Below are 14,453 nucleotides of genomic sequence, written 5' to 3' on the forward strand. Positions count from 1 at the left end.
AAGCGCAGTGTTCGTAGTTATTATCAGTATAACCTTATACGTGCGTTGATAAATGAACACATGATAAGAAAAGGGGTCCGCCCCGGTGTGTGGCGCTCTGTCGGCCTATAGAAAAAGCAGCATGATTCACCACAAAACAGGGTCACTGCTTCAGAGAAAGCATCTATCTAAAATTCTGCTCGTTTGAATGTCGCGGTATCCAGCTGACGTCACGGCGCGACGACGTCCCACCTTTAACCTCGTCGCCTTACGGTTGATGTAACACCTTGCTCACGTGACCAGACGCCAGGTAAACAGTGAGCTAATGCTGCTGCTGTAGCGGCCACCCCACCGTCGGTCCGGGCACGTCATCGTCGTTCACCTTAAGTGGAGATTCTGACGAAGAAAGATCGCTACGTGAGCCATGTTGGTGCTACCTTTCCAACAGCCGTAATGTCGGCGGGTCCCTTGACGAACGGAGTCGGAACTGCCTTTTCCCCTGCAAACTGTGACGTATAGCGTGACGATCAGCTGATAGCCATGTCTTGGGACCCAGGCCCAGATTCTCTGGACTTCGAACTGAATCCTTACGGACACAGTCTCGTCTTTTCAAGCAGGTACGATATTTTCATTCCCACCGATGTAGTGTCCACGTATCATATATCGATTTCTTTCGCCATATTAGTTGAAATATGAGCGTAAGTGCTACTCTAAAGGTGTCGCGAGGCGTGGGTCTACCACGGGAATTAAGGGTGATTTAGCGTGTAATCACTGTTTTTAATGGGAGGTTTAGATAGTAATCTCCGCTACCCTCTACCCAATCCACAGGTACTATCAACTGATGGGCAAGAGAAAGGACTTGCCCATCTATGCGTGCAAAGAACAGTTCATGACAGCCATCGAGAAATCACAGGTTGTGTTGGTGGAAGGGAAAGTTGGTTCTGGCAAGACAACACAGGTGAGACCACAATTCTTATATGTGTTACCAACAGCAATCAGTCACAATGACCTACCAGTTTATCAAGCGTATTTAACCAAAGTAACAAAGAACGCTAGGCCAGTATATGTGCACCAGTGTGGGAAGGGCAAAGTCCTGTATTAGTGAACAAACAGGTGGCATGACGTGGCTTTCATGATCATGAAAGCACATAATAGCCTCGGTCGAACGGCCAGGCAACCGGCAATACCCGAGCAAGCTCTTTGATATATAAGACCGTGCTACTTGTTTCGGAGATTCCAAATTCATCCGTACGCATGATAACGTTCTTTCCGCGGGATCTGTGTTTTTACGAGTTTTGGTTCTCTTGTTTTGTTGCGGTTAAACTTTAACCCCGGCGGGAGTGAGAATTTGAATGACCGTTACTCCTCACAACAAAAGGAGAACCAGGCCAGATGACATGAGAGGCTTAGCTCACACGGCGTCTTTGTCATGAAAAGTATTGTGTTTCCCGGACTGATGTTGTGTAGAACACACGTGTGAATGGCCTCAGCATTTCCAATTAAAGAACAACAAGAAAACTTGTCCGGTCGTTTGCTGAAAGAAGACATTATAGAAAATATCTATTTGAAAAGTTTAACATGCTATGGCGCTAGTCAGTTGTAACCTTATCACCTCACACTTTATATGAATGAACATTCGTGGGGAACAGTTCGTGTATGTGTGCATGGTAGTTCTGTTCATTGGGAAGACATACAGTACATCAAGTGACAAAAACAATGTGAGATGATTAAAAATCAACAAAAGTAATTTTCTGCATCATCAGTTGCCCATCCTACTCTGAACCTTAAGTGTGCCAGAAGTAAACAGACCTTTGTCAAACTGATTTTGCTGTTTAAGAGAGGAATGATCTCAAACAAGGCCTGAGATTGGGTCTAAAAGTTTCATGCTAGCTTATGCTACCATGTAGTCAAACAGGTTTGAATGACCTTTAAAATTTCAACCAAACTTGACATAATGCTAGCTGTTTGCGTTATTCCATTTAGAATAAAATTATCATTTCAATATGATAATCATACAAAAATGCTAGGTCAGTATACCTTTGTGTTCCTGCAGTTTGATATTTTCCACATGCTGGTTATGTTCACCAGAGAGTGACAGGAAGTAAGCAATAACACATGTAATGATAATCAGGGCCTTATTTGCATAATTTTGAATGAAAAATATAACGTTGGGTAACTTAAATTCGGGATTTTTCCGATAATGGTTGACTGAAATCAATCTAGCAGAACAATAAACCATCCTTTTTTTCTATTATTCTGTCAGTATCATGAACTATCTTTGCACTAATCATATATATGGTAGATTTTGTCTCTAGTCGTGCTGACACCATAATATTTCAACTTGAAACTACCGTCCGCCGCACGCACAATGACGGTGCTATCGGACAGGGGTGCACATTAATTCGGGAGAGAAGATTCGTCTTGAATATCTTACCGCTAATCACATTTTATACAGCAGCTATTCGTTCCATCCTTGGCTTGAGGAGAGTGCTATGGATATAGACGTGTCCAAGTAAAAAAAATACACGAAAAAACGGCCGCACCGCACACATCAGGCCTTTGCTAACATCCCGTTTGTTGAGTCGGTAGAACGTCACTCAAAGTCAATCCCCACCGTCATGGCAACGTGTACATTATTCATGGCAAGTTAGCTGGATGCCGTAGCAATGGCCATACTACTTTGTCCATGTGTTCCTTGTTGTGTTAGGAACAAACTTTGAGGAAAATATCGTCTTCAGTCGACTATTACACGCAACATTTAGACAAAAAAGTGTTCCTCACAAACCTTTTGTCGTCTGCTTGACGACATGATTCTGGGTAACAATATGGCGGCGGGAAAATACACGTGCCGTAGGTTGTAGCAACAAAGAGGAGTTTTGATGATTGATCACACTTAGAATCCAGTTGCAGGTTAGCAAAAGAGATTGTAAATAATTGTGTTTAGCAGGCAGGAGATGTGACATTTGTCTTATAAACCAGCGAACAACCGTGCAGTGTGAGTCTCCCACGAAGCCCCCAGACTCTGTCAATAAGGGACGGAGAGTTTTTGACGTCGCCAACTTCTAATAAATGGTTATCGAAGCTTTTCAGACAGTGTTCTGAACGTGTTAGTCTGTCAAGTTTGCATTTCTAGCGGTATTACTGATGTTGCATCTAGCACATATCCCTAAATACCCCGTTTTCGAAAAATCCCGAATTTAAGTACCCCACGAATTTATGTTACCCAACGTTACATGACATACAAAACACTCTAAACATTTAACAGAGTGGTGAGATCTTCAAACTCTTGTTTTATATGGTTCATGGAAATGTACGACATGGGCAAAAAGAAGCAATGACACCTGTAGGATTTTTTAGTGATCAAGATATAAACCCAGAATATGCTAATAGGGGAACTTGCTGTTATCCAGACAAGAGGACACTTTTGATATGGACAGTTATTGTTTCATTTCCTGTTAAATCATTTAGCAGAATATCTGTACAAATAAAAGAAAATATCCTTGTAGTGCTAGAAACAAACTGTAAGGGCAGTACATTATCCCCACCCCCTACCCTCCGAACAATGTTGTAACAGCATGGCACAATGACAGTTGCTGTTAAGGGTTTGTTTGCTGTCAAATTGTCAAGGTCATAAACTTTTGCCCAGGGTTCAATGCTCTCAACAGGTGGGTAAGTTCTCACAGAACACAACACAGCATTGAAGTTTACACTGTGATGCTTTGTTGTCATTGTTATTAATGCTCCATTTTCTGTTTGCAAACTTGTCAGAGCATTTACTGTAATCTTTATCTAACAGCAAATCTAGAGGAAAAGAAAACTGACAGTTGTCATCGGTTTCATGGCAAAACAGTAAGCGAGCAAAGCTTGCAGCAGTTGATATCTTTCCACTGTCATTCATTAAGTAATTTATTTGAAAATAATATACTTTTCCATGCAATTGATCAATCAATCAATCATCCACAGACATTTACACAGGTGCTGATGAGTGGAGGCTGTATACATCTCTCTGCAGGATGATCCATCTTCTGCATCTAAAATACAGTAGTACACTCATAGTACATGGTACAAAATAAAGGTAGCAGTATTATGTTTCCCAGGGGATTATCCTGTTCCCTGAGACTGGCTACCATGCACTGCAGTGCCAGTCAAGTATGATATCAAGTGACAAACAATTTCTCCTGGATGTTCCTACAGTAAAAGTTTTCTCGTCCATTTCTCCCCTAGGTACCGCAATGGTGCGTGGAGTTTGTGCACGGTCACCAGTACCAGAGCGGGATAGTGGGTTGTGCAGAGCCGGCAGACCTGGTCACGTGTGCCGTGGCGCAGCGTGTGACGGATGAGATGGACCTGGTGTTTGGGGAGGAGGTGGGCTACTGCACAGCACTGGAGGACTTCAGTACACAAGAAACTATCCTGAGGTGAGAACATAACTGTTTCCGATTTACCAGAGGTGCTGAGTTCACCCCTGAACTGACAGAGGTAACGTTACATAGCTAAAACATGCAGTGCTTCTCACCTCCTTGTTATGATTTTTTTGCAATTTACATAACTTTATATAAAAATTTTGTTTTCTTTCCATGTTCTTTTTATTCAATTTTCATTTTTGACAAATACAGATATGCATGGCACAGGCACAGTAAATCAAGACATAAGTATAGTTATGTATATTCAAGGTATCTCTGTGTTAATGTCTGTATTCTCCAATTCTTTTAGATTTGTCAATGACAGCGTACTTTTGCGAGAAATTGCTGTCGACCCTCTCCTGGAGCGTTACGGTGTCATCATTCTGGACGAGGTGCAGAGAAGAACAGTTGCCACAGACTTAACAATGGCCCTGCTGGGCGACATCTTGAGTCAAAGGTCAGACATGAGAGTAGTTGTCGTCACCACATCCATACAAGCAGGGAACTTTCAGTCCTACATCGGAGCGTGCGAGGTCGTGAAGGTCCCAGGGGCAGGGGACAGCACAACGGAGATTCAACACACACAGGATGTCGTGCACGATGGGAAATGTGTTGAGGAGGCTGTGAAGAGAGTGACTGATATCCATGCAAACGATGGTGACAACGGAGACATCTTGGTCTTCCTTGCAGATGAAAAGGTGAAATTTGCATTGCTGATAACATTTGAGTTTATGAATACCTGCTGCTGTTGGTTGGTTTTGTCTTTACATACTTGTCTTTGTGTTGAACAGCTCTGTTTAAAGATATCTTTTCTTCACCTGTGATGACTTCACATCCTAATTCCCATTCCACAGGAGGTTCAGGAAGCCTGCAGGAGACTAAGAGATGTAGCTGACCTGCCGGCACCTCTGCAGATCATCCCGGTGTTCCCCTCCCTCTCCCACAACCAGCTCCACGGCCTGTACGACGTTCCAGACGAGGAGCCGGAACCAACAGGACAGGGCCTTGAAGAGCACCCTGGGAATGAGGACACGCCAGAGGAAGTAGTGGAAAACGATGGGAATGAGACAGAGGACTCTGCACATGATGGCGATGAGGAAGACGATGATACGATAAGCGGAGAAAGGCCAAGGAAAGTCATTGTAGCTACAGACATTGCCGACTCCTGTCTGGTAGTGGACACTGTCGGGTTTGTTGTGGACAGTGGACGTGTTCGACAAGAGGTCAGCATCAACCTTGTCCATTACATCTTTCACAGATGCACTAATCTGTTAAAAGCTCTTCAAACATGAGAGGAAAGACTTCAAAGAGTATGTTGTTGTAGTGTGTTGTAATCTTGGTAGAGCATTCTAAGACATAAATGTATCTCTTACAAGATAATGTGAACTTTCAAACAGTGCCTATGAAAATACATCATGGCAAGGACAACAGAAGAAGAAGTTTATCCAGAGTCGTTGAAAATTGCCATTTGTGTATTCCAGGTGTTCAATGCCCGTGTCCGTGCCACTCAGGACCTGGTCAGCCTGATCAGCAGACTCAGCGCTGACCAGAGGGCTGACCTGGCCAGTCTGCGGCCAGGGAAACCCGGGAAGTGCTTCAGACTGTACCCCGAGGATTTTACTGAGGTAAGCTTGCTTCATTGTGAATCAGAAACATTTCTTTCATGATAAATGTGAATGTTTTGCATTTGTATACTGGATTGGTTCATCTTTACAACCTACATGCCCTAAAGAATTTGCTGATCGAAGATAAAGTCCCTACATTACTGCTGGCAGTGACTGTGTTCCATACTCATCATTTCAATATCACCTTTCTGTCCTCCCTCCTTCTCTCTTTCTTTCTCTTTTTCATGCACCAAATCCCCTTAGTTTGTATTCTCGTTCTTGATAGCTTATCCCCATTTTCTGTTTTATCACAAACCATACCACTACGGTCTAGGACCTTGCTGCGTTTCCGAACCCTGAGATCCACCGTGTGAACCTGACGCCGTGGATCCTGCTGCTGAAGAGGCTGGGGGTGGAGGACCTGCTCAAGTTTGACTTTCCTGACCCACCAGGTACCTGCACCACTCATTGCCACCTGCAACAGAGTAATGTGTGCAAAGTCCAAGCAGTCTGGTTTCAGAGTTCTGAATATGCAGAAAGTAGAAACGAAACGTCTAACTTCATGACATAGAGTGTATGCAAGTCTCTCTAATTAGAATAATTGAATGTCAAAACCTGGTTGTATGGTAATGTGGGAATATGACTCTATCAACCATTGAAAGAACAGATGGTTTCACATATTATGGGGATTAGATTTGATAGTAAATACGTGTACCAGGAACTTCAAGTCATCTTTCAGAACCACATTTTGTAGGTAGAATATACAGTAGTGAGTGATTGTCACCTACTTGTGAGTCATATTGCACAATCCCCCTACAGCTACAGAATTCGTGAGTGGAGCTATGAACCAGCTGAAGCACCTGGACGCAGTGGACGAGACCGGGTGTCTGACAGACCTCGGCGCCATCATGTCGGAGTTTCCGGTAGACCCACAGCTGGCCAGGACCATCATCGCCAGCTGCGAGTACGGCTGCTGTGAAGACATCCTCACCATCGCTGCACTTCTTACAGGTGTGTTACTTATGTGGGGACCTGATGTAGTAAATCAGAATGCATCTATGGTGGATTTTTTGGCCAGGTTTCTAGGCGAGTTTGTCAGTACATGTGGTGGCAGAAGAAAACCATCTTGCCAAGTCTCCAGAAATGTTGACATGGAAGTTGGCTCCATTGGCTTAATGTACCATATCATTGATAGGACACGTATAGTATTACGTGTAGAACCATTTAGATCCAAATTGATGTTTTTCAGAAACCTTTGAGCGTGGATTAAACATCCCCCTCTCTCTTTATCATGATTGTCATTGTTACATTTGACATTATACAATGCTGACTCCTCCTTACTGCCCATCTCTTTGACAGTGCCTCCTGTGTTCCTGAGACCACCTGAGGCAGCCCAGGCAGCGGATGACGTCAGACGTAGGAAGTTTGCCCGAGCTGGTAGTGACCACCTTGCGTTGATCAATGTCTACCATGCCTTTAGGCAAAGTAAGAGCCTTTTTTGTTGAGGATATTTTTCAGATTTTCTTACCAATGACTGGCACTGTTGAATAGTACCTTTTCATCAGGTGATGACCCACCCCTCTTTTGTCTTCCTAGACTACCAGGATGAGTTCTGGTGCTCCAGTAACTACCTGAACTTTGACGCACTCCGCATGACAGACGACATCAGACAGTATTTCGGTGCCATCTTGGAGAGATTGGAGCTGGGCCCTTGTGAAGACAGTGAACCCAAGACAGAGGAGGAGAGAGTGAAGAACATCAAAAGGGCTCTGGCAGAGGGATACTTCATGCAGGTGATGACTTTGTAGGGTTGATGTTCTGTCAGCTTATTGCATATTCAGAATATCCTGTTTTCAGTTGTTACATTCTGAAACCTCTCAAACGTGGAGCTGTTCTGTACATCAGGAATGGAAATAATCAAAATGCCGTTTTACCATGAGTTTCATGGCCTCGTGGTACGGATTTCTATGTCTTGTTGATGGTCTGTTCTGTACATCAGGAATGGAAATAATAAAAATTGACGGTGCTTCAACAGAGGAAGGAAAAAAGTCACAAATGTGGACATTTTACAGGAAATATAAAGATAACTGCAGAAAACTAAGAATGAAACATGGAACTTTTGGAATTTTCAGTGGTTTAGAAAGACATAGGAGAAATCTTCTTTCAATAAACATCTCTGAATCACTCACCCATTGCCACCAAGCATTCATTACATGCTGTATTTCTAATGTCATGTGGTCGTGTTTGCTGCAGGTTGCACATGACCTTGATGGGACTGGGAATTACTTCATCGTGAAGGAGACACAAGTGGTCCAGCTGCACCCCACCACCTGTCTGGACAGCAACCCCGGCTGGGTCCTGTACCACGAGTTTGTCCTGAGTGAGAGGAACTACATCACAACACTCACAGAGATAGAACCTCAATGGTACGTGTCTTCCTCAAGGATTTTCTTATCAGGAATCGTTAGTGGCATGTCTTTTACCAAAGAGAATCAGAGTGACTGACGAGGAATTGTGAAAATCATCTGGAAAAAATTTGCATGGGAAAGTTTCAAGTATTCACTGACAGAAAACAGCATATTCTAAAATTTCAGACTCAAGCACAGTAGCACTCCAACAAGTCTTGGCACTTTCATACATATGTGCATCTCAGCAAGAAATAAAATACAGTCAAACCTGTATTAGCGGTCACCTTTGCATAGCGGCCACCTGCCCATAGTGGTCACTTTTTGTCGGTCCCTTGGATTTTTCCCATTGACATAAGCATTAAGAATTAGGCTATAGCGGCCACCTGTCCAACGCGGTCGCGGCCAGACGATTTTCGGTCCCGCGAGTACAGTAACACTGCCGATAACGGTCACGGCGCGCCGGTAGAAGCCGCATCGCCACCGCACGCCGGGTTCAAAATCTTCATTTTTTCACGCAGTTATCAAATTTATGTGGACTCAACTGGATAGGATCATAATAAAGAAAACCAGAATGTTTTATCTTTGTTAGAAAATCCATGGTTTGACGCGAAGTCAAGTATAGTTTTCTTCACATGGCTTGCGTTTGTACATCGTGGTAAAATTGACCATTTCTGTGCATTTCGACTGGACAAATATTACGGCAGCTTTTTGGAAAATACAACCCGCACATGTACCTGATGCGGTAAGTTCACGAAATGTTTGAATGCCGGCCCAATTTCCGTTTTCACCGGGAATTCATTCAAATTGTGCTCAAAACGTGTTTCGCGCAATTTTCAAAATGGCGCTGATACAAACTGGATAGGTAGCAGCATAAAGGTCAACGGAAGACACCACTGTTACGGAGGTATAATATACTAAATTTATTTTGCTGCAAAGTATCACTGAGGATAATTACTAAACCAAAAGGTTCGAAATGAATGTGAATAATATTACTATGATGTAAAATTTGGGCTGTTGCAATTTTCTGAAAAGACAAAAAGCCCTCAAAAGAACGACCTTCTTCTGAGTACCCTATTAGCATAATGGTAGATGCTCAGATCAACACAAGCCACAACAAGAGACTAAGGAAAATTGTCGCCACGATTTTATGTTTGAAAACGGTCGAAAACGAACAGTAAGTGACAACTGAGCAACATGTATTTTGTTCTTAACTAACTAGGAGTAAAAGAACAACAATCGAACTTCTAAAATGTGCCTTACCTGTTTACATGTGTACTGTACGGTGAATAAATGTATCTCAGTGGGTACTGAAAACATGTGTCACTCGAGGTCAATTAATCGACATTTTCTCCATAGCGGCCACCTGTCCTTAGCGGCCAGTTTTGGCCAGTCCCTTGAGTGACCGCTATAGACAGGTTTGACTGTACTATGGACTATTGTAATGTTTCTCATCTCAACTCACCTGAAAGCCCTGTTGTTAATTCCTCAGGTTGTTTGACATTGCACCGAAGTACTTCGACCCAACAAACCTCCCCCAGGGAGAAGCAAGGCGGCGCTTCCACTCCATCCTGGTCAAGTCTGAGCTTGCAGTACCGGGCAAACCTGCTAGGGAGTGGGCTGGCCCGGGAGTGGCCCAACCTGCAGCACCCAGAAATTTCCATTCACAGGCAGGCAGAGGGCCAGTCCAACATGGACAGATGAGGGAAAGAAAAGAGGAAGATGATGATGATTCTAAACTTTGTGTGGTTAGTTAACAAATCAACAGCTTCTTTTGGAAAGCCTTCCAAGAAATGCATGTCATGTCACACCCAAATGTTTTAAACAAGTGGATCTCTGCAACAACGTGCAAGGACTACTGCAATAGTATGCTGTGGCCCAACTGGATGTTGGACAGTTTCTGCAACCCTAGAGTACTCGACAACTGTAGTTGTGATTGTGCTGCATAGTGCTTGAAACCACAGTCGGAGAAGCTACAACTGGTAGCAGCTTGATAAGAAACAGTCCAATATACAGAATCTTTACTGTATAGTCTGACTTAACATGCCAATTGATATCTGGGTTATTTCCTAAGAGGAAGTTTTCAACATGACTATGTCAAATACAGTTTAGATGACTAGCTAACCTTTGATCATGGAGAGGAAACTAATAAGAGCAAAGGATCCAGAGAGGCTAAACTTATATACAGGCTGACTTATTAACTGTTAAGGTCTTGAAAAGGCTGTTGCAAAATCAGACATAATACAACTGTAGTTTTTACCATGAGAGTCTACAATCAATGTGTGTGAGACTAAGGGAAAGTATATTTTGTTACACTGAAAAAGATGCCTTTGCTATAACCCAATGTTTTTGAGTGGGTGAGGGACAAGAGAATTCCGAAGTGTACTTATTAAGAGCACATAATTATGTACTGCTGCTACATTGCAAATTTTGTACTTTGGAAGCAATAAATGTTGCACTTGTGCTAGAGACTAACTGTGGAAATGTTCGTGGTGCCAAAAAATAAAGCACTATTTGTAATGCATTCTGTGTCATCAGTGTGACTGAATCATTTACTTGTGTGTCTTTGGAAGACATGTACACGTAGCAATCCTGGAAATGTGTCATATCCCAGAGTTAACTTTCCATGAATGTTGTCAGTCACCTCTGCTGGAGTGTTGATCTGCTTTTATACAGGTCCAAATCCAACTTATCTGGTTTCATGTCATGTTTGACAGTGTAGAAGACTTAAAGAAAGCTAAATTCATAATGGGTCAGAGCATTCACTATCTATTGAGAAATGGTGTCCCAGGCATGGGCATCAAAACCGATTAGCACAGGATACTTGAAACTGAACATAGCAAAGTGGCAGAGACCAGTAAACAAGCAGTCCAAATCTACTGACATGATAATAACTGTTTTACTTCAAACTCAATTCTTCACAATGCATGGTTTGACTTTTACTGGTCATTTTTCTTTTCTCATCCAGCTCCAGTATCACATGTACATGTACAACAAAAATCCCTGATCCAAACCATGGCACAGTATATGTAACTTCACTACATTTACATGGTATAACATTTCTTCAAACAAAATTCTAGATACAAAATTCTAGACATAAAACATATGTCAAAAACAACACAAATACTGATATTGCCATTTTGTACAACACAATACACATTTCTATGATTCATGCTGGCAGAGTGGAATGGTATCATTCCTAGGAATGCAACAAGAAAGAAGATACATCACTGATTCAAATAAGACTGCTACAGCACATGTTTAACCATAACAACTTTTTCGGATATAAAACAACTCACATATAAGTAAACAAGAACTGTGAACGCCATCCTGGCAGTGAAGTTCCAATAGATATACTTTGTTGTACAATAGATATCCATTTTCAGTGTTAGGAAACACAGCTCTCAGAACATACAAGTCATGTAGAATGACATCAAAATCTTCACAAGCATTCATTTCATGTGGCAGACAGGATATTGCTTGAACGCAAATGAAAAAAAAGTTTTGAGGTCACAGAATGGCTATTTTTCTCTTCTGTAAGTTATACAGCTTTCTTAGGCAGAGTCTTAACAAAATGACACAATATAGACATTTAAAAAATGTACAATCAGAAATGACATATACATACTGATGTTAAATTAGTTATACAACTCACACAGGAATGTTATTCATCTAAGTTATACTTAACTCTGGTGCTAAGTTTATACCACATAATGTCCATGTGAATAATACAGAATTTGGATTGTGCATGACATTGCACAAGAGAAGCACAAATATGTATATCATAAACATTCTAATAATCAAAACTTACTGATTGTTCAGCTGTGTCCTAGCAGGACTGGATTGTCATAAAAGGGACAGACACAGACAGAATTTCAATAAAAAACTAAAACCTGTATGGCACAACCAAATATTTTCTCTCAAAACTGTACATGTTACCTAGTTCATAAGGTGCTAACCATCAATTAAACATTTACATGACTGTACACTGTACATAAGTAAGAAATCCACAATACTGTGTTGTGGCAGCATAAAAGGCAAGACATTGCCCTGTCCAGATGTACATGTAAAACAAGCTGTCCTTTCAATTTAGTTACACGTGTCAGCAAGGCTCCACACATTAGTGTCAGGCTCATACATTTACAAACATGTGATTCACATAAAATGCCTGTACAAACTGAACTGACTCACAAAACAATCAACCCGACAGTATTGAGATCTAGACACTTGTTTCATTCCTCAGTGACATTGTACTTTTCATGGTCCCCGAAGAGCTTGATGGTCTGAAGTCCAACTCTACCCTGTCGTCTGACTCCCCCTCTCCTAGCAGACCTTCCTCTGGGGAGGTCTCGATCACATCGTCCAGTTCTATGTCCACAGGGCCAGCTGGCTCTGTTGTGTGGGACTCATAACTTTTCTGTGTATTGGCATCACTGTCAGCTGTGTTACTGTTTCTAACATCAGAGTCTTCATTGCTTTTCCTTGCTTTTTCCTCCTCTTTTTTAGGCCGAACCTCTGGTTGGCTTGCCCGGCTCTCCGGCCGACTACTGTTCTCAGGCGTGGTGGCCATGTCGTGGCCATACGGCCGTTTTACCATGAGTTTCATGGCCTCGTGGTACGGATTTCTATGTCTTGTTGATGGTCTGTGCAGAGGGTGTCTGGGGATGTGTCCATTTGGTTTGGACATATGGCTTTGACTACTGTGTATGCTGTGGCTATGACTATGGCTGTGAGTGTGGGTGTGAACAGAGGGGTCGGGGAAGCTGCCATTGCCCACCGACCCATTACCCACAGAAGGTCCATTCCCCAGTGGGAGGGGGGTGAGTTTGGGCCTGTTGGCCTGTTGAGGAACAGACGAGGCTGTTCTATTGGTCTGTGAGGACTCCAGGCTACACAGGGAATGTGCCTTACTCCCTTGGATGTGACCGTTGGCCGTGACAGTAGGTTCCACCGTGACGTGGTAGTTATTTTTAGGTTCTCGGTAATGGCACATTCTCCAGCTCTGTCTGACGTCTTCGCGAGTGACGCAGTAATGGATGAACACAAACAGGCCGAGAGAGGCGCTTGCTGCGCCGTAGAAGCAGCTGAAGATTAGGTCCACATAATACTCCTGGGATACTGCTATGGCGGCACAAGCCCACATGGCGACGAAGTTAAACATGATGAAGACGATACTCCTGAGCTGGTTCTTGAAGCTGTGTTCCATGTCGATGTACGACGTGGTGAGGTACGAGGCCGTCGTCCCCGCCGCAGACTCCGACTCGGGGACGCTCTGTGCGGCGCTGGGAGCCTGGCTCAGCTCCTGCTCGGTGAGAGACTCCACCATGGTCTTGAGTTCGTACAGGGTGGGTGCAGTCTGGACGGCGCAGGCGGTTCTGATGAACAGGAAGCAGTTGACCAGGCAGAACAGGGCGGCCGGACCGAAGAAAGCCAGCAGGCTGGCATCCCACTCCATCCAACAACTGGAATGACAGTGGAAATTACAGTTCAAATTTGTTTCAGAATGATTTCTACCAACAGAGATGAACTTTCAAGCTGAGACAGTGGAACATTTCCACTCTGTAACATGGCATACATGTGCAAGTGCAACTCACTACTATCCATGCACATGTCCTGCCTACATATATGTACATTGTACTAGTTCTATATAATCTAGAAGCACACAGCTAGCGAAGCCAACATTCTAATACCATTGGAAGAAGGATAGCACTTACAATTTGTCCCCACCATAATGGTGGAGGTTGGCAGCTGCTGTGATGCCACAGATGATCATGGGCACACCTATAGAGTCAGAACAGTGTGTTACAAAACATGCCATGATACTGGTAAAAATGGTTGTGTATTAATAAAACCAATCATCAATGTCTTCAATACTACCAGGATATTATCTATTTATATTGTACATTTTGTAAAACATCAAGTAAAACAGTGGAGCTGGCAGAAACACATATCTATTATGTGTATGTTGAACAAAAACCATATATATAAACAGGTGTAGCATTTAGAAGTATTACATTTATAGCAATTTCTTTAAGGATCCAAACTGTACCAAAAGACATATA

General features: G+C 42.9%; 2 protein-coding genes across 3 annotated transcripts in view; one reads left to right on the plus strand and one right to left on the minus strand.

Moving 5' to 3' along the window:
- The first annotated feature begins 256 nt into the window (after positions 1–256).
- LOC136430819 (ATP-dependent RNA helicase DHX15 homolog) lies at positions 257–10,915 on the plus strand. Its single transcript, XM_066421801.1, has 12 exons — positions 257–596; positions 808–937; positions 4,204–4,397; positions 4,693–5,080; positions 5,237–5,605; positions 5,864–6,007; positions 6,321–6,438; positions 6,806–6,997; positions 7,346–7,471; positions 7,583–7,779; positions 8,240–8,412; positions 9,884–10,915. The coding sequence occupies exons 1-12, from the start codon at positions 520–522 to the stop codon at positions 10,146–10,148; spliced, it is 2,373 nt and encodes a 790-aa protein (XP_066277898.1). The 5' UTR covers positions 257–519; the 3' UTR covers positions 10,149–10,915.
- A 351-nt stretch (positions 10,916–11,266) lies between these two features.
- The window catches only part of LOC136430817 (adhesion G protein-coupled receptor A3-like), a 41,536-nt gene continuing 38,349 nt past the window's right edge, over positions 11,267–14,453 (minus strand). For both annotated transcript variants that reach the window (XM_066421798.1, XM_066421799.1), the window contains 2 exons: positions 14,106–14,172; positions 11,267–13,853 (listed from right to left, as the gene is read on the minus strand). In XM_066421798.1, the coding sequence (XP_066277895.1) occupies positions 12,611–13,853; positions 14,106–14,172 (1,310 nt within the window). In that variant the 3' untranslated portion in view covers positions 11,267–12,610. The remainder of the gene's footprint in view (positions 13,854–14,105; positions 14,173–14,453) is intronic.

This window comes from Branchiostoma lanceolatum, chromosome 3 (assembly GCF_035083965.1).
Source record: "Branchiostoma lanceolatum isolate klBraLanc5 chromosome 3, klBraLanc5.hap2, whole genome shotgun sequence".
Taxonomy (NCBI): Eukaryota; Metazoa; Chordata; class Leptocardii; order Amphioxiformes; family Branchiostomatidae; genus Branchiostoma; species Branchiostoma lanceolatum.